This window comes from Elephas maximus, chromosome 22 (genome assembly GCF_024166365.1).
Source record: "Elephas maximus indicus isolate mEleMax1 chromosome 22, mEleMax1 primary haplotype, whole genome shotgun sequence".
Taxonomy (NCBI): domain Eukaryota; kingdom Metazoa; phylum Chordata; class Mammalia; order Proboscidea; family Elephantidae; genus Elephas; species Elephas maximus.
Window position 1 is genome coordinate 31,493,322 of NC_064840.1, and position 23,772 is coordinate 31,517,093.

At 48.1% G+C, this 23,772-nt stretch overlaps 1 protein-coding gene across 2 annotated transcripts; it reads right to left on the minus strand.

The window, feature by feature from the left end:
* Positions 1-12,020: 12,020 nt before the first annotated feature.
* CRYBB2 (crystallin beta B2) lies at positions 12,021-22,351 on the minus strand. Of its 2 annotated transcripts, none has more exons than XM_049866240.1 (6): positions 22,331-22,351; positions 20,874-20,953; positions 17,442-17,560; positions 16,005-16,137; positions 14,570-14,712; positions 12,021-12,257 (listed from the first exon to the last, which is right to left on the minus strand). In XM_049866240.1, the coding sequence occupies exons 2-6, from the start codon at positions 20,925-20,927 to the stop codon at positions 12,089-12,091; spliced, it is 618 nt and encodes a 205-aa protein (XP_049722197.1). In that variant the 5' UTR covers positions 20,928-20,953; positions 22,331-22,351; the 3' UTR covers positions 12,021-12,088. The 2 variants fall into 2 exon arrangements, with proteins under 2 accessions (XP_049722197.1, XP_049722195.1); XM_049866238.1 differs by lacking the exon at positions 22,331-22,351 and adding an exon at positions 22,188-22,277.
* Between the last annotated feature and the right edge of the window lie 1,421 nt (positions 22,352-23,772).

The following is a 23,772-nucleotide window of genomic DNA, read 5'->3' on the forward strand; positions in this document are numbered from 1 at the left end:
CCTGGCTTTACAATTCAGTATTTCCTTACAAGGAGCTACCTAAGGGATAAGCAGTGTGTACAAGGGGCTGCAGTGCTGATGGCCAGTGCCCCCCCACCCCATCCTAGCGACTTCGATGGCCAAGCCGAAGACTGGCTCCAGAAATGGCACGGTGCCCACTCCGCTCCGCCACCCACCAGAACACCCACTTGCTAATGGTCCCTCTCCGCCAGACCTCTCCACGCTCTGTTTCCTTTTGTATAATTTAAACCCCGCTTCTTGGCTCCTGGCCGAAGTTGGCTAGAGGAAAACAACTTGGGGTAGAAAAAATTTCTTTAAATATGAAGCTACACTCCAAACCAAACCAGTTCCACAGACTGAAACCCCTGCAGTTGCCATCATCAGAGGGGCGGCTGGTCTGGGGGTGGGTTTTCTACCTCCCCCTCCTTTTGGATCTTTCATTAAGGACTTGTTTTGATTCTGCGGTTGCTGTGATACGGGAGCACTTGGTGGCTGTCTCAGAGGGGCCACGTGGACGGCTGCTTGTATCAATTCCACCTCGTTGCAAGAACACAGCGGGCAGCCAAGCTTCAGGTCTAGGCTGGGGGTGATGGGGTCCCTAGGGGGAGAGGGGCTGGCCCTGGGGATCTGCAACAATGGCCGCTGGGATTCCACCTCCACAATAACCCCCTTTTACAGATGAGGAAGGTGAGATGCAGAGAAGCGCAGTGACTTGCCCAAAGTCACACAGCCTGACAAAAAAGTGCATAAATCTACTCAACGCTTTTTCCTGTGCTCAACTTATAACAGTATAATAATAATAATATCAAACACATAGCACATAGCTGGGCACTGTTTTAAATGCTCCCCATCTGTTAACACGTTTAATCCTTACAACAACCCTGTAAAGTAGGTACTGTTATATCCTCATTTTTATGGATGAAAAAACCAGGGTTCCTTAAAGTAACTTGCCCAGTTGTCCTGCAAATACACTGCAGAGGTGGGATTTGAACCCCGGCAGTCTAGCTTTTCTGAGTTCTTGCTCTCAACCACAAAGCCATAGAGTCAGTCAAGGAAAAGCTAGATAAAACATGCTTAGGATACACAGAATATTCATTGCAGCAAGGCTTATAGTAACACGCAGGTGGAAACAACATAAATGTCCATCAATATGGGACTAAATTAATAACTTGCATTATATCTATACAATGAAATGCTACACCTCAGTTAAGATGAGCCATCTGAATCTATGCGTGTTAAAACCAAAACCAAACCCATCACCGTGGAGTCGATTCTGACCCATAGCGGCCCTAGAGGACAGAGCAGAACTGCCCCATAGGATTTCCAAGGAGCAACTGGTGGATTCAAACTGCCGACCTTTTGGTTAGCAGCCGTATTGCTAAACCACTGCACCACTTGGGCTCCTACTGTGTGTTACAAACTAAATAAATCTTGAAAACTTAATGTTGAGGGAAAAAGAGCAAGTTGCAGAATGATATGTATACTATTTACGGAAAGTCTGGAAACAATACTACACATTTGTTTTGGATACACAGATATGGAGTAAAAGTAAAAAATAAGACAAGAGTGGTTATCTTAGGCAGGGGGAGGAAAGGAAATGGTTTCAGGGTACAGTGAGCTTCTACCATATCTGTAACATTTTAGTTGTTATAAAAGAACTGCCTGGAGCAATAGGGTCCCTGGGTAGCACAATTGGTTAAGTGCTTGACTATCCACTGAAAGGTTGGTGGTTTGAACTCACCCAGAGGTGCCTTGGAAGAAAGGCCTGGCAATCTTCTTCCAAAAGGTCACAGCCTTGAAAACCCTAAGGCAGTTCTACTCTATACACATGGACTCGCCATGAGCCAGAATCAATTCCACATCAACTGATTTGGCTTGGTTTTGGCCTGAGGCAAACAGAAACAAATGTGCTTTTGAAAAGTATAAAAGAATGGACCACATGGAGTACTGTGAATAGACATTAATGCTCCCAAGTCCCCTTTATAAAGAGTGACCCTCCACTTGATGGTATAGCCTGCTAGCCTCTGTCCCTCAGTCAAAGGTAACAGCCTCCAGCCTCTCCCCCATTTCCCAAACTCCACATAGTAACAAGAGGGAGTGTTCTCCGGTGCCAATCAGACCATGTCACTCCCTTGCTCACAATTCTCCCATGGCTCCCCAGTGCCTCTAGGATCAAGTTCAAACTCCTTTCTAGGGCCAACAATTCCCTCCATAACCTAGGCCTTGCTACCTCCCTGGCCTCACCTCTCATCATTGCTGTTCCCAACCCCTGCAAAGTGACAATTCACACATACAGAGCCCCCTACATTCTCCCTCAGCCAGTATCGCTTTTTCTCACCTCAATAACTTTGCACAAGTGACCTCCTTGTCCTTGAAAGTCCCCCCCTCCCCTGCCAGACTTGTTAGTCCAATTCCTGGAGCCAAACCCCTAATTGCAAGTCACAAAGGGGTCTGGCAAAAGTCTGAATGGCCAGGCCAAATGGTCAATAGCAACGAATCCAGGATGGATGAAGGCTAGGCGATCCCTCACTTTTCTTTTACATGTCCCTGTAGTTGCTTTTGTTTGTTTGTTGCCAACTTGCATGTAAAATCCAGGGTAAAATTTAGATCTTTTCATTTAAAAACAATAAATTAACCAAAAACCAGTTGCCATGGAGTCGATTCCAACTCATGGAGCCCCCCTGGGTTTCAGAGTAGAACTGTGCTCCAGAGGGTTTCCAATGGCTGAGGCCTTTCAGAAGTAGACTGCCAGGCCTTTCTTCCGAGGTGCCCCTGGGTGGTTTCAAATGGCCAACTTTTTGGTTGGCAGCCAAGTGCTTAATGGCTTGGCCACCCAGGGGGAAAAAAACTAAATGCCACCAAAACCATTTGATAAAACAAAAGGCCAAATATGAGCCCAAGAGAAAGGGCCACATAAACCAGAGACTCCATCAGCCTGAGACCAGAAGAACTAGATGGTGCCCGGCTACCACCAATCACTGCCCTGACAGGGAACACAACAGAGAGTCCCTGATGGAGCAGGAGAATAGAGGGATGCAGATCTCAAATTCTAGTTAAAAAAAACCAGGCTTAATGGTCTGACTGAGACTGGAGGGACCCTGGAGGTCATGGGCCTCGGATCCTTTGATAGCCCAACATTGGAACCATTCCCGAAACCAACTCTACAGACAGGAATTGGCCTGGACTATAAGACAGACAATGACGCTGGTGAGGAGTGAACATCGTGGCTCAAGCAGACACATGAGACTATGTGGGCGACTCCTGTCTGGTGATGAGATGGGAAGGAAGAGGGGGACAGGAGCGGGTTGAATGGACACAGGGAATACAGGGTAGAGAGGAAGAGTGTGCTGTCTCATTAAAAGGTAAGCACCTAGGAGTACACAGCAAGGTGTGTATGACTTTTTGTATGAAAGACTGATTTGATTTGTAAACTTTCACCTAAAGCACAATAAATAACATAAAGAAAAAAAAAAGTGTGGCAGCCTCAAAAAAAAAAAAGGTCAAAATGACACTGTCTTCTCATTTAGCCCACAGATGTACCCTCAGGCTAATCGAAGGAGTCTCTGTTCTGTCTGTACTTCCTGCCCGGCCGGGTCCCTGCTCCTCCCAAGGTCTCAGGGCCAACGGGCTGCAGGCAGTAAGTCTGAGCTCCCGGGTTCTTCTGCTCCCTCCTCCCAGAACAACTGAAAAACAGCAGGATGGAGGGACATGTGTGTGCGTGCATGTATGTCATGCATGGGTACACAGAAAATATCTAAAATCCCTCTCCTACAAAGCAGCCTCATGCTCATTTTCAATAGAGTTTCTATATATGTCAGAAGGAGGTCTGGTGGCACAATGGTTAGGCATTCGGCTGCTAACTGTAACGTTGGTGGTTCAAACCCACCCAGCAGCTCTGAGGAAGAAAGACCCAGTGATCTGCTTACTTAAAGATTTCAGCCTAGGAAACCCTATGGGGTAGTTCCACTCTGTCACATGGGGTCACTATGAGTTGGAGTCAACTCGACAGCACCTAACAACAACTGGCACCTCGTGGAGAGAAGCCAGGGATGTTCTAAACATCTACAATGCACAGGGCCACGCCCACAACATGTCAACAGTGGCAAGGTAGAGAAACCCTGCCCCAGAGTAAAGAAGTTTATTGGATAATTTTATTTATAGTCTCGAGACTGAGCTGGCTGGAGCATCCTGGTGACACCCGAGGTCACGTCTGCCCCACAGCAGCTAGGCACTGGGCCCTGACTCACCACTTAACTGGCTCCGTCTCTTGCTGAGAAAGCCTTAGCCACTCAGCTCCCAGAGAACTCGGGGGCACTGTGGGTTACAGCGCACAGCTAAGAAGAGTCAGAATTCACACCTCGGCTTGACAGGTTTCCGAGTCTGATTTGTTGTTGTTCTTTGAGTTGCGATCCAGTCGATTATGACTCATGGTCACCCCATGTGTGCGGAGTAGAACTCTCCATAGGGTTTTCAAGGCTGTGACTTTTCAGAAGCAGATCACCAGGCCTGTCTTCCAAGGCATCTCTGAATGGGTTTGAACTGCCAACCTTTCAGCTAGTAGTTGAGCACTTAACCATTGTGCTACCCGGGGACCCCGAGTCTGTGATCTAGAAAGGGCTAGATGGGGGAAATTCAAGGAGAAATTTGCACTGGAGACTGAAGAATGAGTTGATTTCAAAAGATGGAGGGTCCCCACAAGCTAGGCGGGCCAGACAGTATTTTCATGTGCTGCCTGATTTTCATTAGACTGGCAGGCTGATTTCTCCATGGTCTTTGGCCTGGACATGATTAGTCCTATTGGCCATCTGCTAATCCCTGAATGTGACCACTCATTCATTTATTCATTCATTAAATCTCTTGCAAGCTTCAACTATGTACCAGGCATTATACTGGGCTCTGCGAATACGTGGAATACAAAATCAGGTTGCACAGGTAATTACTGTAATTGCTCTCAATAAGTCGTACACCTGCAAAAAGTTGGATTGGCAGAAGTTGTGTGATAGATACATTTCAACAACAACAACAGAGTAGCTGCTGAGGCTGCTTATGTACAACCAAACACCTCATGGGATTTGGTTCCTTGTCTGGAGATTTAGGCTCATGGTTTCAAGGAACGTTCTAGTTAATAGGCCTAATAAAGTGTTTAGTGCCTCTGTTCTACCTCCTAGTTCACTGCATAGTGCCTGGGGTCTTAAAAGCTTGCAGGTAGCCATCCAAGGCATAACAACTGGTCTCTATTTGCCTGGAGCAACAAGGGAAGAAGGAGAGTCAGGAATAGGAGGAGTTTACAGAATGTGTGGCTAATTGCCTCCATGAAAAACTGCCCCATTTGCTATGAGACCAGAACTGGATGGTACCCGGCTACCACTACAGAACATTTTGATCAAAGATTCTATAGGACAATCCTGATCAAAAGGGGTAAAAGGTAGAACAGAATTTCAAATTCTCATGGACTCCAGACTTCCTGGAGCCATGAAGGTTGGATGAAGCCCTCAAACTATTGTCCTGAGATAATCTTTAAACCATAAACCAAAAATATCCCCTGAAGTCTTCTTAAAACCAAACAATAGTTCAGCTTAACTAGTAAAAAAAGGTCTGCCTTGAGCATTATGTTCTTTTAAGAACTGTCTATATGAGATCAAATTGACAACGGCAACTCGAAAGATAAGATAGGAAACTTAGGGGGCAGTGAATTTATGCTAATGGGGGAGCAACAACCCAGAAAAGAAGGATAAGAACAGCTGCACAACTCGAAGAATGTAACCAATGTCACCCAATGGTACATGTAGAAACTGTTGAGTTGGTGTATGTTCTGCTGTGTATATTCTTGACGACAACAACAAAATAAATAAAATAAAAAGTCTAGAGAAAGACATGGAAATGAACCAAGGAATCAGACAAATAAATATAAAACTACACATGTGATTAGGGCCTCAGAAGACATGTGAGCAGAGCAGGAAAGTGCATGTCATCAGCAGATTGACCAGGCCAGTGAAGACAGGAAGACATCAAAAGCTGCACAGGGACTAATTAGGCAAACTGGGGAAGGAAGCGTGTTCCAGGCAGAGGGAATTCAGCACATGCAAAATCTCTGTGGCTGCACCACTCATGATAAATACAAAGAACAGAAAGAAAATTTTCACATGTGGTGAAAACTGAAGAAACAAGGCAGGGACCTGTGGGTCAATGATTTGGATCTTTATCCAAAGGGCAATGGGGAGCCATGGAAGGTTTTAGCAGGAGAGTGTCATGATCAGGTTTACATTTTAAGAACTCTCTGACTGCTGGGTAGAGAATGGACAGTAAGGGGCAGAGAGGATGTGGGGAGACATAGGGCAGGCTGCTGGGATTATATGAACAAGAGAGGACTGGGGGGATGGCAGCAGAAGGTGACCACTGGGTGGATTTGACAGAAATTCCAGATATCATCATGGGAACCAGACAGCTTACCCCATTTTGGTATCTCTTCTGGGAAATTCACTGCCAAATTTCGCTGCTGCCCAGTTCCAAGGCCAGATCCACTCCCTCCCTGAGATGGGCAGCAAATGTTTGGCTTTAGGAAGCCGTTGTTTGAACGTGCTGTGGTTCTGCCCCCCGTCTGGCACAGAGCCTGTGCGGAGCTGCCACAGGGACACTGGGGCTCAGCGACCTAACACTCCCAGCCAGGCATCAAAGGCCACAGCAAGGAGACACAGGAAAGGCTATTTCAAGCTCCCTATTTTTAAAACTAGAGTCAGCGTGCCCCACCCATCAGCAGTTCCAGTACTGGAGGCTTCAAAAGGCGTCCCCTGACCTCCCACCAGCCCAGCAGCAGGGAGAGGCCACAATGAGCACAGGGTCACACAATGACCATAGGCTACCAGGGAAGAGGCCCCCAGTGTGGTTGGTGGAGGTTTTGGGGTGTGGGGGTGCAAGGTCAGCCAAAGAGGCTGAGGTTATGGTGGGTCAGATAGAACCATAGGTTCGAATGTCAGCTTTTCCACTTTCTACCAGTGTCGCCTTAAGCAAGTCATTTCCTCCTCTATGAGCCTCAGTTTAGTGGGGTTTTTTTACGAGCCTCAGTTACTCACCTATAACATGGGTATCACAGTGCTCACCTGCATGGTTGTTGCAGGAGAAGGTGAGTAAATCAGCCAGCAAACATTTAATGAATGCCTACCAGGAGCCCCTCACGGTGCAAAGAGGTGGTAGGGACAGAATGGTGAACACAAAGTACTTTACTCAGCTTTCATTCTAATGGGAAAATCAACATTAAACAAATAGTCAATCATTTAACAAAGAAGCCCGGATTGTGCAATGGCTAAGTGCTCAGGGATTAGCTGCTAACCTAAAGGTTGGCAGTACAAACCCACCTAGCGATCCGTGGGAGAAAGACCTGGCGATTCGCTTCCATAAAGATTACAGCCTAGGAAACCCTATGGGGCAGTTCTACTTTCTCACATGGAGCTGCTATGAGTCAAAATAAACTCGATGGCAACTAATAACAACCGAGCCTTTAACAAAGTGCCTAGGTAGTGCAAACAGTTAAAGCTCTTGGCTGCTAACCAAAAGATTGGAGGTTTGGGTCCTCCCAAAGGTGCCTTGGAAGAAAGACCTGGCGATCTACTTTCAAAAAACCAGCCATTGAAAACCCTATGGAGCACTGTCCTACTCGGACACACACGGAGTCACCATAAGTCAGAGTCAAATCAACAACTGGTAAGGCTATGACGAAGGTATGTAACAATCTTGGGGTGGGACCAAGTCAGGGACAATAAGGTCAAATATAAAGTGCCTGCTCAGAACCTGCTGGCGTAGTGGTTATAGAGCTAGAGCTGCTAACCAAAAGGTTGGCAGTTTGAACCCACCAGGCGGTCCTTGGAAACCCTATGGGGCAGTTCTGCTCTGTCTTATAGGGTCACTATAAGTTGGAATCGACTCAACAGCAAGGGTTTTTTTCTTTTTTGGGGTGGGGGCTCAGCACCTGGAAGAAAAGTATGATTTGACCAATATTTGTTCCCTTCCCCCCAACTCTTGAACAGAAGCTGCTGCCTCGGAAAATGGGAGCGTGGGCCACCTGGTTGTTCTTTCCTCGCTCCAGGATAATGCAGACAGGGGAGATTTATACACAACCCACTTGGTTTTGCCTTTTTTAGTGGAAAAAGCATAATAACTTCATGCAATAATAAATCATAAACTGTTTTCTACGAATGGACATCATCTGTTCATTTTAAAGGAGGAAAGGTGCAGAAAGGAAACCAATGTAAAGAGATACAAAACCCTCCAGCAGTGGTTCTCAAACTTGAGTTAGCATCAGATCCCCTGGAGGGCTTTTTGAAACTGTTTCCTGGGCTCACCCTGAGAGATTTTGATTCAGGAGGTCTCAGGTGAGAGCGACTCTCTGGGTGGTACCAACAGCTAAGGGCACTTCACTGGTAACAGAAGGGTTGGAGGTTTGAGCCCATCCAGAGGTGTCTAGGAAGAAAGTCCTGGCGATCTGCTTCTGAAAGGCCACAGCCTTGAAAACTCTACACTACTCTGCACACTTGGGGCTGCAAAGAGTCTGAATTGATTTGAAGGCAACTGGTTTAAGGGGTGGAGCAGGGAATTTGCATTTGTAACAAGCTCTCAGGTGCTGCTGCTGGTCTGGGACCACACTTTTCTAACCACTTCCTGCCCTAGGGCAACAAGAAATACCTGGAGGGTTTACTGGTACTGAGGCCTCTTGAATGGAGGCTCAAATTCTCCCAGGAGGAAGAAGGAAGCCACTCACCTGCCATCATTCCCACAGGCCAGAAGCCTCTGGATTTCAGCTTTGTACTGGGAGGAGCTTGAGGGCAGCCTCAAAGTTTGTCCCAGGTTCCCTTCTTCAGCCTTTACGGGATCACCTGGAAGGCTCGACTCCAGAGCAACGCTGACAGGCTGGCTGGGAGCCGTGAGGACGGTGCTTTGCTGCCACCTGGTGGCTGAAGGTCCCAGTCACCAGTTAACATCAACACCCTGGCAGGTGACTCACCCCCAACGCTCAAGCCAGCCCAGATGGCGCTATTTGGAGCAAGATGAGCTGTCTCCACTGAATCCTGCCTAAATTATAGATTTGTGAACAAAATAAGAGATGGTTGCAATTATGCTACTAGTTTGAGATAGGTTGTTATGTGACAATAGATAACTTCAGCCCCTCATGGTATCAAACACCACACACACACACCACCACCACCGCCGCCGCCGCCGCCATCATCATCATCATCATCATAATCCTTCTCCAATATCTCAGAACCTTGCTCTTCGCCAACTCTCTGAAGCGTTTGTGCCCTAACATACCCGCTGTACCTGAAACACTGGAACATAACCAAGTTTCTTCCTCAACTTTGCACATGCTGCTTCCTTCGCCAACATTGTTGTTCTCCCCGAGATTCATCTGGCCAATTGCAATAGTCCCCCTTCAACATCCTACCTGAGAAGCTTACACTGACTACCCAGCAACTCTTGCTTTCTTTGGGTATCCCCGGCTTCTCCTACCACCACCAGGGCTCCGAAGCTACGACAATCTCCCCTGAGTGGGAGCGTCCTGGGGCAGGGACTCTATCTATTGTACTTACCTTGTATCCCCTACTCCACCCAGTTGCAGGAATATAATTCTTATTCATCGTCGTCAAGTTGGCTCTGACTCATGGCAATCTTACGTGTAACAGAGTGAAATGTCGCCTGGTCCTGTGCCGTCTTCATGATTGTTAGTATGTTTGAGTCCCTTGCAGCAGCTCTTGTGTCAATCCATTTCATTGAGGGTTTCTCTCCTTTTCGCTGACCCTCTACTTTACCAAACAGGATGTCCTTTTCTAGTGATTGGCCTTTCTTGATGATGTGTCCAAAATAAGCGAGCCAAAGTCTTACTATCCTCACTTCTAAGGAGCATCCTGGTTGTGTTTCTTCTAAGACTGATTTAATAGGCACTCAATTTTTTTTTCAATAAGTGTTGGCTGAAGAAAGAACCAACAAACGAAAGGTAGTAATGTTTGTTGGGCACCTAAGCTCCCACTTTCATGGTAACCACTTTACCTATATCAGCTCATTCGACGGGTTTTCTATCTTTCTGAATTTGAGGGGAGTGATTTTATATGGAAGTGTAAAGACGTAGGAATAGCTAAAATGTTCCTAAAAAAAGAATAATGATTTAGAGGCCTTGAAGACTTATTACAAAACATTAATAGTTGTGGTAACGGAAGAAGGTTACACTCATAGACTAAAAGTCAAGAACCAAGCTTGCTGCCATCGAGTCAATTCTGATTCATGTTAACTCCATGTGTTACAGAGTAGAACTGAGCCCCGTAGGTTTTCTTGACTGTAATCTTTATGGAAGCAGATCTCCAGTCCTTTCTTCTGTGGTGCTGCTGGTTGGGTTCAAACCGCCAACCTTTTTGTCAGTAGCCAGGTACAAATTCATAGACTAAAGGAACAGACAGAAGCTCATAAATAGAGTCCACACATATATGGAAATCTAATATGTGAGAGGCGACACTGCACCACAGTGATGACAAAATGAACTACTCAATAAATCATTCCAGGACAACAGTTGTCCAAAGAGAAAAAATACGAAATTAGAAAGAAAGAAATTAAATCCGTACTGCATACCATACCCAAAAATCAGCTCCAGAAAGATTAAGAACTTAAATGGGAAGAGGAAAACTTTAACATTTTTCAGGGGGAAAAAAAAAAAATTGGAGAATGCATTTGTGACCTGGGATCAGACAGGACTTCTTAAAGAAAAAAAAGCATAGAAGGTGCTTTAGGGAAAAGACTGATGCTTGACGACATTAAAATTTAAAACCACTACATCAAAAGATATCCAATACAAAGTGAAAAGAAGCTGCACCCTGGGATTAGACATTCACAGTACATATAAAAAGACAGAATGAGGAGAGAAAGAGAAAACCTTGGGCTCTCTCCTTTCTCACCTCAGCCCTACAAGGTAGACGTGATGATTTTTCCCAGTAAAAACACTGAGGCTCTGAGAAATAAGATTTGCCTAGTGCCCTCAGAAAACCCATTTGAACCCAGCTCTGTCTGACTTCGGAACCCAAACCCCAGTGGCTGTGGTACATGACCAAGTCAACTAAATAATGGATGAAAGAGCCAATGAACACACAAACACACAAGTGTATAATTACGCTCTCTGCCTGGGGGTGGGGTGAGGGGTTCAGGGCTATTGGCTCCTTTGGCAGATGAAAAACTCCCAGGCTCAGGGTGAGGATGCAATAATGCAGAAATGGCAGGTAGTGGATATATTTTTAAGGGCTAGGGCACCTATCAGGAGCCCTGGTGGTGCAATGGCTTAAGCGCTTGGCTGCTAACTGAAAGGTCAGCGGTTCAAACCCACCAGCTGCTCTGTGGGAAAAAGGTGTGGTGGTCAGCTTCTGTAAAGATTACAAGCTTGGAAACCATATGGGGCAGTTCTACTCTGCCCTATAGGGTCACTATGAGTCAGAATCAACTCAGTGACAATGAGTTTGTTTAGGGCATCTATAGGATTCCCTGGGTAGTTCAAACAGTTAAGTGCTGGACTACTAACCAAAAGGTTGGTGGTTTGAACCCACCCAGATAGGCCTGGCAATCTACTTCCAAAAGGTCACAGCCTTGAAGACCCTATGGAGCACAGTTCTGTTGTGCACACATGGGGTCACGGTAAGTCAGAATTGACTCAATGGCAACTAACAACCAGCCCTGAGAAAGAGAGACTATGTTCAGCTGCCATATAATAGTCACTCAGGAGGTCAGCGAATATTTCCATCCACGGGGCAGAGGAGTTGTAAGCCAGGCAAGGAAATAAAGACCCAGACAGGTTGAACAGTGTGGCCAAAATGAAAAAGCTGCAGAGTTAGAAGGTTCAGTGGGGGCCCTGTTGTCCTCCAGAGCCCAGACACTTTCTGGTTGGTCCTCTATTTCTCGCTCTCTCTCAGTCATGTACATGTGAGCATGCCCACACACACACCCCGCTCCACCTCTCACGGGGGATAAAAGACACTGTAGCAGGCAAGTTGCAAGTCACACTTTATTCATATGCTGCGGGGTCTGGGGAAGAATCCTGGGCAGCAGACCCGGCCCCTGGGGGGCACTAGTTGGAAGGGTGGAAGGCGCCTCGCTGGTGCCATTGCATGTCACGGATGCGGCGCACAGACTGCACCTGGGGGTGGGGGGCCCCGAAGTCAGCGCTGTCCTTGTAGTCTCCCTTCTCCAGCAGGTACTGCAGCCCGCGGTAGCCAGGGTACTGATAACCAACCCACCTGCAGGGCCAGAGGTGGGGAGAGGGCGCATGGTGAGATAGACAGAAGGAGGGGCAGATGGAGACTGAGATGGGAGGAGCATGCTGAAGCCATCAGGAAAGGTGGAGCCCCCCAATCCTGTCACACCTCCTCAGGATTAAGCGAGACCCCCCCCGCCACATTCCTCTAGGATCCTTCTTTCAATGGGGAGCTCACTACTTCTTAAAGCTAATTTTTTTTCAAGAGAATGAATTTTTAAATTTATTCTTTTTTTGTTTGTTTGTTTAATTCCCTATTCCTCCTCCCCCCCTTTCACCATTCTCTGGTAACTACTGATCTTTCATCTTGATGGATTTACTTATTCTAGATACTTCTCGTAAGCGGGATCATATAATATTTATCCTTTTGTGTCTGGCTTATTTCACTCAGCATAACATTTTCAAGGTTCGTCCGTGTCATTACATTTATCAGAACTTTTCTCTTTATAGCTAAATAATTCTCCATTATATGGCTATACCATATTTTAGTTATCCATTCATCTGTTGACAGACACGGTTGTTTCCATCTTTTGGCTGTTGTAAATAGCACTGTGATGAACGTTGGTGTGCAAGTATCTGGACCCCTGCTTTCAGTTCTTTGGGGTACATAACTAGGAGTGGAATTGCCGGATCATATGGTATGTCTATGTTTAATGTTTTTAGGAACCGCCAAACTGTTTTCCCCAGTGGCTGCACCATTTTACATTCCTACCAGCAATGTACAAGCATTCCAACTTTTCTACATCCTTGTCAACACTTGCTATTTTCTGTTTTTTAAATAATAACCATCCTACTGCTTTTTCCCTTTTCTTGATGGGGAACTCACTGCCTCCTAAGGCAGCTTTTCACTGAAGGCCTGATACTAGGATCAGAGCAAGGGGTGATCTGAAGCTTAGAAGAAGGCAGGCCTGTTACCCATCTCTGTCTACACCCACCCCAACCCCAAGCCCATCTGCATGGCTAGAAGAGTGGAGAATGTTCCAGGAGCCTTCTTTAATTCCTGCACTGTTTGAGGCCTGCACCATTTAGAGGATCCTTAACTCCTTTGTGCAGCTAATGAAAGCTATAGGCCTTCTCCCCAGAAAATGCCACAGAGCCCTGGCCTACAAGGGCCTGCCTGGCCAGCCCCTGGGGACCCCTCCAGCTCTACCTCTCAGTCTTGTGCCCTCTACAGCTCTGTGCTTCAGCCACACTGGCCTTCATAGAGTCTTTCAAACTCACCTGGCTCCTCCTGCCACAGGGCCTTTGCACATGCTATTCCCTCTGCTTGGGACGCCCTTCCTTCCTGCCTTCTCCCATGAAATTTCTATTCTTCTTTGATAGCTCAGCTCAAGAGTCCCTTCCTTAGGGAAGTAGCTTAGACTTGTGTAGATTTTTAAATGACTAACAGTCACCCCTAGAAGGTGGACTGTAAGCTCCACAAAGGCAGAAGCCAGGTCTTTTCCGTCTACCCCTGCATGTTAAGCATCTAACACTGTGCCTGGCATATGGCAGGACCTGGTGAATGAATGCATGAATGGGAAAATTAACACAGGGCTTTGCACACTATTTTAGGAGCTTGCCAGACCCCAAGAAGTTAGTGTGTGTGAATGAACTGGCTCGCTGTGGGGGGAAAAAAGCCCTGATTTGTAGTACTTGCCAATTTCTGCAGTGTAAGTTCTCCCACAATGGCTGAGTTCAAGATAGTAATGATCGGGCAGCCAGATCATAAAAATTCTGAAAATGTAACAGTCATCTCTTGCAAGCCAGCTCCAGCCCACCACAGCCCAAGCACATCCGTGGACCCTCGTGGAATCCAGATTTTTTACAATGAGGAATCCCCAGTGCTGATGGCCAAGGATTGTGTGCCAAAGACATTTAATTTGTTGGAAAATGATACCTCCTGTTTCCAAACTCAGGATCTCATGGAGTCCAAGGCCAGCATGGGCAGGACTTCTGCCTCTCACAGCTTTGTTAAGACCATTTGACTCATTCCCACCTTTCCCCTGGCCTCACCTCTGCCTCAACCTGCCCCCGTCCAACACTGACAGTCCTGCTCTGTGGGGCTGAGGTTAAGGCCCTGGTTTCTCTACTCCAATGGCAGGGTATTGCTCAAAAGGCAGCTCTGGCCATAATTGCTGGAGCTGAAAGCCACCTATGGGCTGATGATGTCCAAACCCACTTTCCGACGGGAAGACTGGGCTTCGGAGAGTGCACTGACATGTGAGAGATCACCAGTGAGTTCAGGGCAGAGCAGGACTTAGGACCACAGAGCCTGTGTGCCCGGGCAGGAGCCAGGGCTGGGGTTGCACTCACGTGCCACTCTGCACCCGCACAGACGACACCTTCTCCTGGTAGCCATGGGCATGGAAGCTGGGCACATCATCATCAATGACCTCCATCTTCTTCCCTGTGAAGTTGGGGTTCTCATAGAGGATGATCTTGTGCTCTTGGCTGTCCTGTTGATGGGGAGGGGAGGCTGAGGGTGAGTGAGGGGCCCAGGGTGGACTTTCCCACCTCATCCTCATGCCCAAGAGCTGCGTACTCCACTTACAACCTGACACACCCACAATGTGAGTATCTATGACAACTGCTATTGAATAGTGGTCACTGGTTGAGTTCCCACTGGTCCATTGCATGTAACACATGCTCTCAGATTCTACACTGTTGGTAACACTTGATTCTGAAATGTCATTTCTCCACCCACAGCCTCAACTTCTGCTCTTATAAATGGTGGTCATGGCCCACACACACACATACACACACACACACACACACAGAGGCTCATTGTGCAAATTAACCAGATCACAGTTACACCAGCCTCTAACAGACTCTTGAGACATTTTGGCTTTCTTCTATCTCCATCTCTCTTTCCCTCCTCCTGTTCCTGTGTGTCAGGCATTTTTCTTAACTTTTTTTTTTTTTTTACTTAATCTTTAAACAAGTCTGATCCCATTTAACAGATGAGAAACCTGAGGCTCAGAGACATAAAATGACTAGTCCAAGGTTATACAGTTGGCAGTAGCAGGGCTAAGATATGTATCCAGGTTTGTGGGATGCTAAGTCCAATGTTCTCCAATGTTCCATCAAGCTCTGGGAAGGACTAGTCAGGGATTGGGAGGTTTGGGGTGTACCTGAGCATGGTTTGGGCCGTCTGCCCTCCCTGAGAGTTCACATACTAGCAAGAATCAAAATCAGAGGAACACCTAAAGCTCACACTGGCTTAAACAAGAACTAACCACCAGCCACTTTTCCCCACCCCAACCTAGAATTTTTAAAACTATTTATGATTGTTGTTGCTAGCTGCCGTGAGACCCTGGGTGGTATAACCGGTTAATGAGTTGAGCAGCTAACCAAAAGGTTGGAGGTTCAAGTCCACCCATGAGTGCCTCAGAAGAAAGACCTAGTCATCTTTTCCAAAAAAATCAGTCATTGAACATCCCATGGAGCAGAGTTCTACTCTGGCACATGTGGGGTCACCATGAGTTGGAATCGACTCAGAGGCAACTGATTGGTTAGAATTGTGCAATGTGGCAGCCCTCAGGCTGAGCCCATTGGAACCCTGGGGCAGGAGGTGCTAATATCCCCATTTTACAGGTGAGAAAACTGAGGCTCAGGGAGGTCAAAGGACTTATGCAGGGAATCCCCCCGCCAAACAGAAGGGGTGCAATGCAATGCAATTCCTGGCCCCTGGGCCTCTGATGCCAAGGTGGTAAAGAAAGGGGGGGAGGTGAAGGGCGGGGGCACTTACCACTTTGACGGGTCTCAGAGAGCTGAGGGAGTCTGTCCTGCGGCTGCTGGTCCATGAGTCCCAGCGAGGGTACTCACCCTTCTCAAACACAAACTGCTCACCCTTGCAGTTGGCTTGTTCATAGCCCACCCAGCTGTGATCAAGACAGAGAGAGAGAGAGAGAGAAGGTCAGACTCACTCCAGGCTTCCTCTAGCAAGAACCTGGCTACTTGCTCCAGCCCCAGGACTTACTCCCGCCCATCCTAACAAGGGTACGTTAAACAAACAAGCAAACAACAAAAGACCAAACCCGTTGCCGTAGAGTCAACTCCAACTCATAGCCACCCTATAGGACGGAGTAGAACTGCCCCACAGGGTTCCCAAGGCTGTGAATCCTTCCATAAGCAGACTGCCACAGCTTTCTCCCGCGTAGCAGCTGGTGCCCATTCAACTGGCAGCTGAACTCTTTAACCACTGCACCACCAGGGCTCTTTTAAGGATACACACCAAACCAAAACCAAACCCATTGCCATCGAGTTGATTCCAACTCATAGCCACCCTATAGGACAGAGTAGAACTGCCCCATAGAGTTTCCAAGGAGCACCCGGCAGATTCGAACTGCCGGCCCTTTGGTTGGCAGCTGCAGCACTTAACCACTACACGTACATACCAAAAACCCAAACCCAGTGCCATCGAGTTGATTCCGACTCATAGCGACCCTATAGGACAGAGTAGAACTGCCCCATAGAGTTTCCAAGGAGCACCCGGCGGATTCGAACTACCGACCCTTTGGTTAGCAGCCGTAGCACTTAACCACTATGCTACCAGGGTTTCCACGCATACATAGCCCCATCTAAATTCCATCACAGTGGATCCAGCTGTAGAACCATCTCGATTATCCAGAACTCTGTGCTGTGCTGACTTCAACAATCTGGAGCACAACCAAGAAATAAGATGGAAGCCCAAAAGACCATCCACAGCAAATACAGAAATATACAGCCTGCACTCTAAAGCCACGAGTTTCCTCTCTTCATCCTCAGGATTATCCTCATCCTGAACCAAAAACCAAGCCTGGTGCTGTCCAGTTGATTGTGACCCATAGAGACCCTGTAGGACAAAGTAGAACAGCCCCATGGGGTTTTTAAGGAGCTGCTGGTGGATTCGAACTGCCAACCTTTTGGTTAGAAGCTGATCATCCTAACAGGAGGAAACTGAGGCTCAGAGAGGGGAGTTTCTGGCCCAACATCACAAGAAGCCAAGAAGTAATAGAGCCAGTATTTGAACGCAGCTCAGTCTGATTCCCAAAACACAAGCTCTCTCCATAGGCTGGCTGTCTCCGAATCCTGGTTCCCTGATGGTGCAGTCTAGGAGTACAGTAAAGACCGATACCCCCAACTCCACAGCCCAGTTGCCTCAAACCCCGCAGCCCCTACACAGATGCAGCATTCGGGTACATACGGTCCAGACTGCACCAGGACAGAGCCTGCCTTCTCCACGCCAGTCTCCTTCAGGTTGGGGCAGGGCCCACTGAGCTCATGCGAGTGGCCCTGGAAGTTCTCCTGCTCAAAGATGATGATCTGCAATGGGAGAAGAGCGTCAACCCCTGTCATGATGAGGAGGAGTGAGAGCAGGACAGTGGAGCTGGAGAAACTCAAAGGATGCTAAAGGGTTCCACCCTTCAGAATCACAAACCAAACATAAAGCTGGGCAGTCTGGCTTTGCCATTTACCTTTAGTCTCAGCTTCCCCATCTGTAAAATGGGACATAAAGGCAGTACCTACTTCGTGGGGCTATTAGAAGGATTTAGGGGAGCGTAATAGTTAGCACATAGTATTTGCTGTAGGTGTGGGAGGGATAATTATATTCGTTAAGGGAGATGCCACAGATGCCAGTGGGTAAGTGGTGGAGCTGAAATTAGAGCCCAGGCCTGTCTGATGCTGTTTCCACTAGGGCAGAACTTCTCAAAACTCTAACGTGCACACAGAGCACCTGGGATATTGATAAAGTGCAATCTCCAAGGCAGCAGGTCTGGGATGCAGCCCCAAATTCTGCATTTCTAACCAGCTCTGAAGTGATGCTGATGCAGAGGGTCCCTCGGCCATATTAGGAGTAGCAAGGTGCTAGACCACAATGCATGAGCTGCTTCTGCTCGTATTAGAACTGAACTAAAAAAAAAACAAAAAACTGAACTAGTGCTCTTCATATACACTCCTCAACCCGATTTCACCTATAAAACTACACATACCCATGTCCTTTCTTCAAGCCCCACAGGACTTTCTAAGTTTCCCTTATGCTCTCCCGCTTGGGATACTTTGTAAGAGGACTTCACTCCCCTTACCTTACCTGGCTTTTTCATCAGCCCACAGTAGGGGGCTGGCAGGATCCCCATCAGGGGAACCGAAGCTCTGCAGAGTGAGGAGACCCACCCAAGGTCACAGCCAAGTGCTAACCGAGAGGCCAGGTGCACCTTTCATTAATCCAGTGAGAATAGTGGGCACAGGTTTTTAGCCACTCTTCCTAGGGACCTGCCTCTCAGAGTTGACTCCCAGGAGGGGCAGCTGCAGAACCCGCATGGTCAGTGCTGGGCTGGGTAAACATGTGCCTCTCTCTGGGGCTGGGGATTAGCCAGACAAAGGCAGAGACAAATTCCGGGGGATCAATTCAGTGTTCGTGGTCAGTGACCCAGCCACAAATGAGGTCAGGAGACAGCCGTGGTTTCTGATGCCAACTCTGCTGCATATGGCTGTGCAGCCCTAGGAAGTGACTTGAGTCCTCTGAGCCCCAGTCTCCTCATCTGTAAATTGGGTATCATACCTATTTTGCAAGGCTACTGCAAAGAGTCAAGAATATGGAAGCGAGGGCCGAGTTAATTATTATCCTGGCCATGGAGACAAGGGTTTACAGGCATGGTGAGGCCAGGTTCTCCATGCATTTTAGAAGGCTTCAGAGAACCCAGGAGCTCAGTATTATTATTGCTGTTGTTGCTATTAATCCATATAACAGAGGCTAAAATTATACCCTGTTAGTTGCCATCGAGTCAACTCCAACTCATGGCGACCCTATGTAGAACAGAATGAAGCATTGCCCGGTCAGACGATACTCTGTCGTGATCCATAGGGCTTTCATTGGCTAGTTTTGGGAAGTAGATTGCCAGGCCTTTCTTCTTAGTCTTAGTCTGGAAGCTCTGCCGAAACCTGTCCACCATGGGTGACCCTGCTGGTATTTGAAATACTGGTGGCATAGCTTTCAGCATCACAGAAATGTGTAAGCCACCACAGTATGACAAACTGACAGACAGGGGGTGGAAAATTTAATATGTGTTATCTAATCCTTAAAACTTGCATTGTCTGATATGGCAGCCCTTAGCTACATAGGGCTATTAAGTGTATGAAACTGATTCCAATTAAGATGTATGAAAACGATGCAGACCCTCAACAAGATGGACTGACACAGTGGCTGCAACAATGGGCTCAAACATAGCAATGATTGTGAGGATGGCACAGAAGCTGGCAATGTTTCGTTCTGTTATACATAAGGTTGCTATGAGTCAGAGCTGACTCAAAGGCACCTAACAACAACAACGTAAGTGTAAAATACACATCAGATTTTTAAGGTTTAGCTTGAAAAAAGTAATTAAAATCTCCCTAATAATTTTTGTATTGCTTGTATGCTAAAATGCTCTTATTTTGCATATATTGGGTTTAATGAGATACAATATGAAAACTGATTTCACCTGTTTCTTTTCACTTTTTTTTAATGTGGTTACTAGAACATTTTAATTTACACATGTGGCTCACATTATACTTCTGCTGGGCAGCGCGGCTCTAAGCCACACGACACTGAACTTGTTGTCCCTCACACTCACCCCCCTGGTTCCCACCCCAGGGCCTTTGCACTTGCGGTTCCCTCTGCCTTGGTGCCCTCTCCCACCCCCACCCCAATTTGCACACAGCTGTCTCCTCACTGGTCCCAGGTCTCTGCTCAAATGTCACCTCCTCAGAGAGGCCCTTCCTGACTACCATCCCTTGTCCACCTGACTCTTACAACCCCCTTAAATCTACTTTATATTTCTTGCTAGCAGTTCTCATTACTTGAAATCACATATTTGTTTATTGGCTTATAGTCTGTCCTCTAGAAAGTCAGCCCCATGAGGGATGGAATAAGGGTGAAGAGAGTGAGGGGCTACCTCGGCTCAGCTTCCCCGGCCAGCAGGCCCCAAGCTGGACAAACAGAGAGTTCTGGGATGGAATTCATGCCCTGGGCTCCTGAAGTGGGCAGAGAGGCACGGGAGAGCAGCCAGGTGGGTGGTAGGTGGTGGCGGTTTGGGGGCAGATTGGGTGTGATGAGCCTCTGACACCGAGATTAGATCCCATTGAGACCTGACATTGGATGAGACAGCAAAGCAGACCAACGAGCTGGCGTTGGGTGCACACTCACAATGCGTCAGGTGTCAAGGGGAGCCCGGTTTCTTTGCCAAGTCACCATCATCCTATGGCAGAAGTCCCACCACTCTCCCCATTTCATGAAGGTCAAGGTCAAGGATCTGGTCCAGGTCTCACAGTCTTGCAGGTGTGGAGTCGGATATATAGTCCACCCTACCCCCACTCACCAGCTCCAACTCAGACTGCAACTGGGGAGCCCCCATGGGTAATGGGGTTCAGGAGACAAGGCAGAGAAACTTCAGGCTCTGATGCCGGAAGCTGGTGATGGGAATCTAGGTGGTCCAGCTATGACAGGGGAGGGGCCTTCAGAGGTGGGGAGACTGAGGCCCAGAGAGGGGGCAGGGGTGGGAAGGGGGAACCCTGGGAGGGAAGACACCAGCCCTTTTTACAGAAGAGGATACTGAGTCTGGGGGAGGTTCACTGCTGGCTCACCCTGTGAGGTACCCACCTTGGGGTTGAGGGGCTGCTGCTTGCCCACTTGAGTCTGGTGGTCTGAGGCCATGGTGGACTTCCCCGTGCAGAAATGACCTGGAAGGCATGGAGACCAGCAGTTAGACCCTGCCCTCATGGAGCGGTGGACGCTGAACCTGGGCTTTCTCACCCTGCTGGTGGTGAGGGATGACTCAAGGCCACTCCACTGAGCCCCAAGCCCTGTCTTGTTCCCCCTGGTCTCAGTTTGTCCTAGAACCTTGGGGTCTGCAAGCAACTGCCTGAACATTCACCATTAACTTCACTTCTTTATATCCAGGTCAGCTCCAGGAAAAAGAGGAAAAAATTGAGGTCTATGCCAGGGACGTGGTGATAAACCAGAGCCTACGCAGGGTCCCAAGTGGGTTCCCATCATCCAGCTCCAACCAATAGACACCATACAGAACACAGAACAGCGATACCAGAATTTCTGCCTTGATGTGGATTTTCTTGATTGAAGGCAAATGGCGTGAAGCAAACCAAAGCCATGCCGTGGCCATGTCTGTCTTATGGCTTCCAGTTTGAGACCTCGCAGAGTCCCCTGCACCCCCTGCGCCCACCCCTGCCCCAAGCTTCTTCCCTAGACTCCTCTCCCCGTTCCCGGTACCCAGAATTCTCCTCTCTATCATCGGCCTTACTGGGCCCCATCAGGGAGCGCAGCTGCTGTGGAATTCTACGTTACAAGAAAGCAAAGGCGTAGTGGAGGAAGTTCAGGCACTGTCATAGGCAGCAGGGGAGAGAATTTCTTGGCTGGTGAAAACATCAGGGTCCCTGGGTGGCGCGAACAGTCTGCACTTAGTGGCTTCTCAGAAAAAAGGCCTGGTGATCTGCCTCCATAAAGATTACAGCCAAGAAAACCCTATGATTCTACTCAGTAACACATGGGGCCACCTTGAGTCAAAATCAGCTCAGGGACAACGAGCTTGGTTTTTGGTTTTTAAGGACATCAGAAAAATCTGGAAAATTGTCAGGCTCTTCTCACTTCCATGGGGTGGCAGCCAGGACAGGCCTCATTTCCCGAGGGGCAAGACAGGCGACCTGACTTCCTTCTCCAGAGACAACATCCAGCTTCCAGAACCTCCTTCCACATTAGAGGCCAAGGCTGGACATCCCCAAAAGGACATAATTCAGTTAAGCAGCTGTGAGCCAAACCTGCTCTTCCTCCGCAACGAGCCCGCCCTCTGGGGCTGCCAAGGCACCTGAGTCTCCACCACCCCACCCCGCAGCCATCGGCATCCTGAGACTAAAGATGAAGCCCGCTCGGTCCAGCTCGGGAGCTGACACTGTGGCTTACCAGCCCTGAGGCCCTGGGTGAGTCACATCCTCTTTTTGTGCCTCACTTTCTTGTCTTTAAAATGGGGACAGTAATAGAGTGCCCGAAATATCTGTGGGCAGGCGGTGAGAATTCGGTTATATAAAGCGTGATACTTCCGGCACCTGGCAGAAAGCTCTGCACACGCTGGGCTCCCAGGAAATGACAGCAATTGTGAGACTATCAGGGTTATTTCTACCAGGCACCAGTGTTTTGAGTCACTTGTTGCTGGGAGATCTTTCAGCACTACAGCAGTTTCCTCTCCCGTGGTACTTTGCCGAGATTGGGCACCGAGCGGGCGGTAATGTTTGCTGGTATGCAAAGAGCCGATGCACCGCCCTAGATGTGACGCTGAACTACACTGGCTCAATTCCTTCTACTTGCAAACCCTCCAAGTTAGATTCTGCAGTAAAACAAGGATGCTGATGGACTGGCTCCTCCACCTGTCTGTCAGTTTGTCGTACTGTGGTGGCTAGTGTGCTGCTGTGATGCTGGAAGCTAGGCTGCCTGTATTTCAAATATCAGCAGGGTCACCCATGGTGAACAGGTTTCAGCGGAGCTTCCGGATTAAGACAGACTAGGAAGAAAGGCCTGGTGATCTACTTCCAAAAATTAGCCAGTGAAAACCATACGGATCACAACAGAACATTGTCTGATATGGTGCTGGAAGATGAGCCTCCTAGATTGGAATGCACTCAGAATACACAGTGGCTGCAACAATGGATTCAAGCACACCGATAATCGCGAAGATGGCTCAGAACCAGGCGATGCTTCGTTCTGCTGTACGTGGGTTGGCCATGAGTCGGAGTCAATTCAACAGCAAATAACAACAACAAAAATGGTATGTTTAATAATAATAAAGAACACTCCCACTATATGCCAGGCACTGTACTGGACTGTTCACCTACCTTATCTCTAATCCCCTCCACAAGGGAGGTTTTATGATCTCTCTCCCCATTTAACAGAAAAGAAGACTGAGGCTTAAAGCATTGAAGTCTCTGCCCAAAGTCACCTTGTCAGAAAGTGGCAACATCTGGATTGGAAACCAGGTCTCCTATGCGATGTATCAGGGATGAGAATGACAGAAAAAGGCAAGGCAAGCAAGAGAGGCATTCTTACCAGTGACACCAGCCCCCGCGAGTGCTCCTGAGGCCTGGCCAGCAGGAGGTGGCCTTTATACCTTCCCCAGAAGTGCCAGCGCCAAGATGGGTGATTGCTGCGTAGCCGCGGAAAGCAGAGTGAGAATGCTGGATTAAGCCCACACCAAAGCCTGGCTCAGCAAATGCCCACAAACATTGTGTCTCCACACAATAATGTCATTAGCTGTCAGATTCGGCCTCGCCAGGGTGGTCAGGCGGCTGGACCGGAGGATACCCACTTTGCATGCATCAGCCATCCAGCTGCCAGGACCAGGGGCATACTGGGTTCATGGGCCTGGTCAGTCAGGCCCTGGGGCATAGCGGATGCAGACAAATCTCCGTGATCCTGGGGAGGAATAAGCAAAGGAGGGTGCTTGGCAGGGCAGGCATTCATCCAGGAGCCCTGGGTGGTGCACAGGGTTCACACA

Excerpts from the sequence above, each read along its gene's own strand:
- CRYBB2 (XM_049866240.1), bottom strand. The coding sequence starts at position 20,927 with ATGGCCTCAGACCACCAGACTCAAGTGGGCAAGCAGCAGCCCCTCAAC. Across the intron at positions 16,138-17,441 it reads GTCCTGGTGCAGTCTGGACC|CTGGGTGGGCTATGAACAAG; the intron begins GTATGTACCCGA and ends TCTTGATCACAG. Across the intron at positions 12,258-14,569 it reads GTGCGGGTGCAGAGTGGCAC|GTGGGTTGGTTATCAGTACC; the intron begins GTGAGTGCAACC and ends CTGGCCCTGCAG.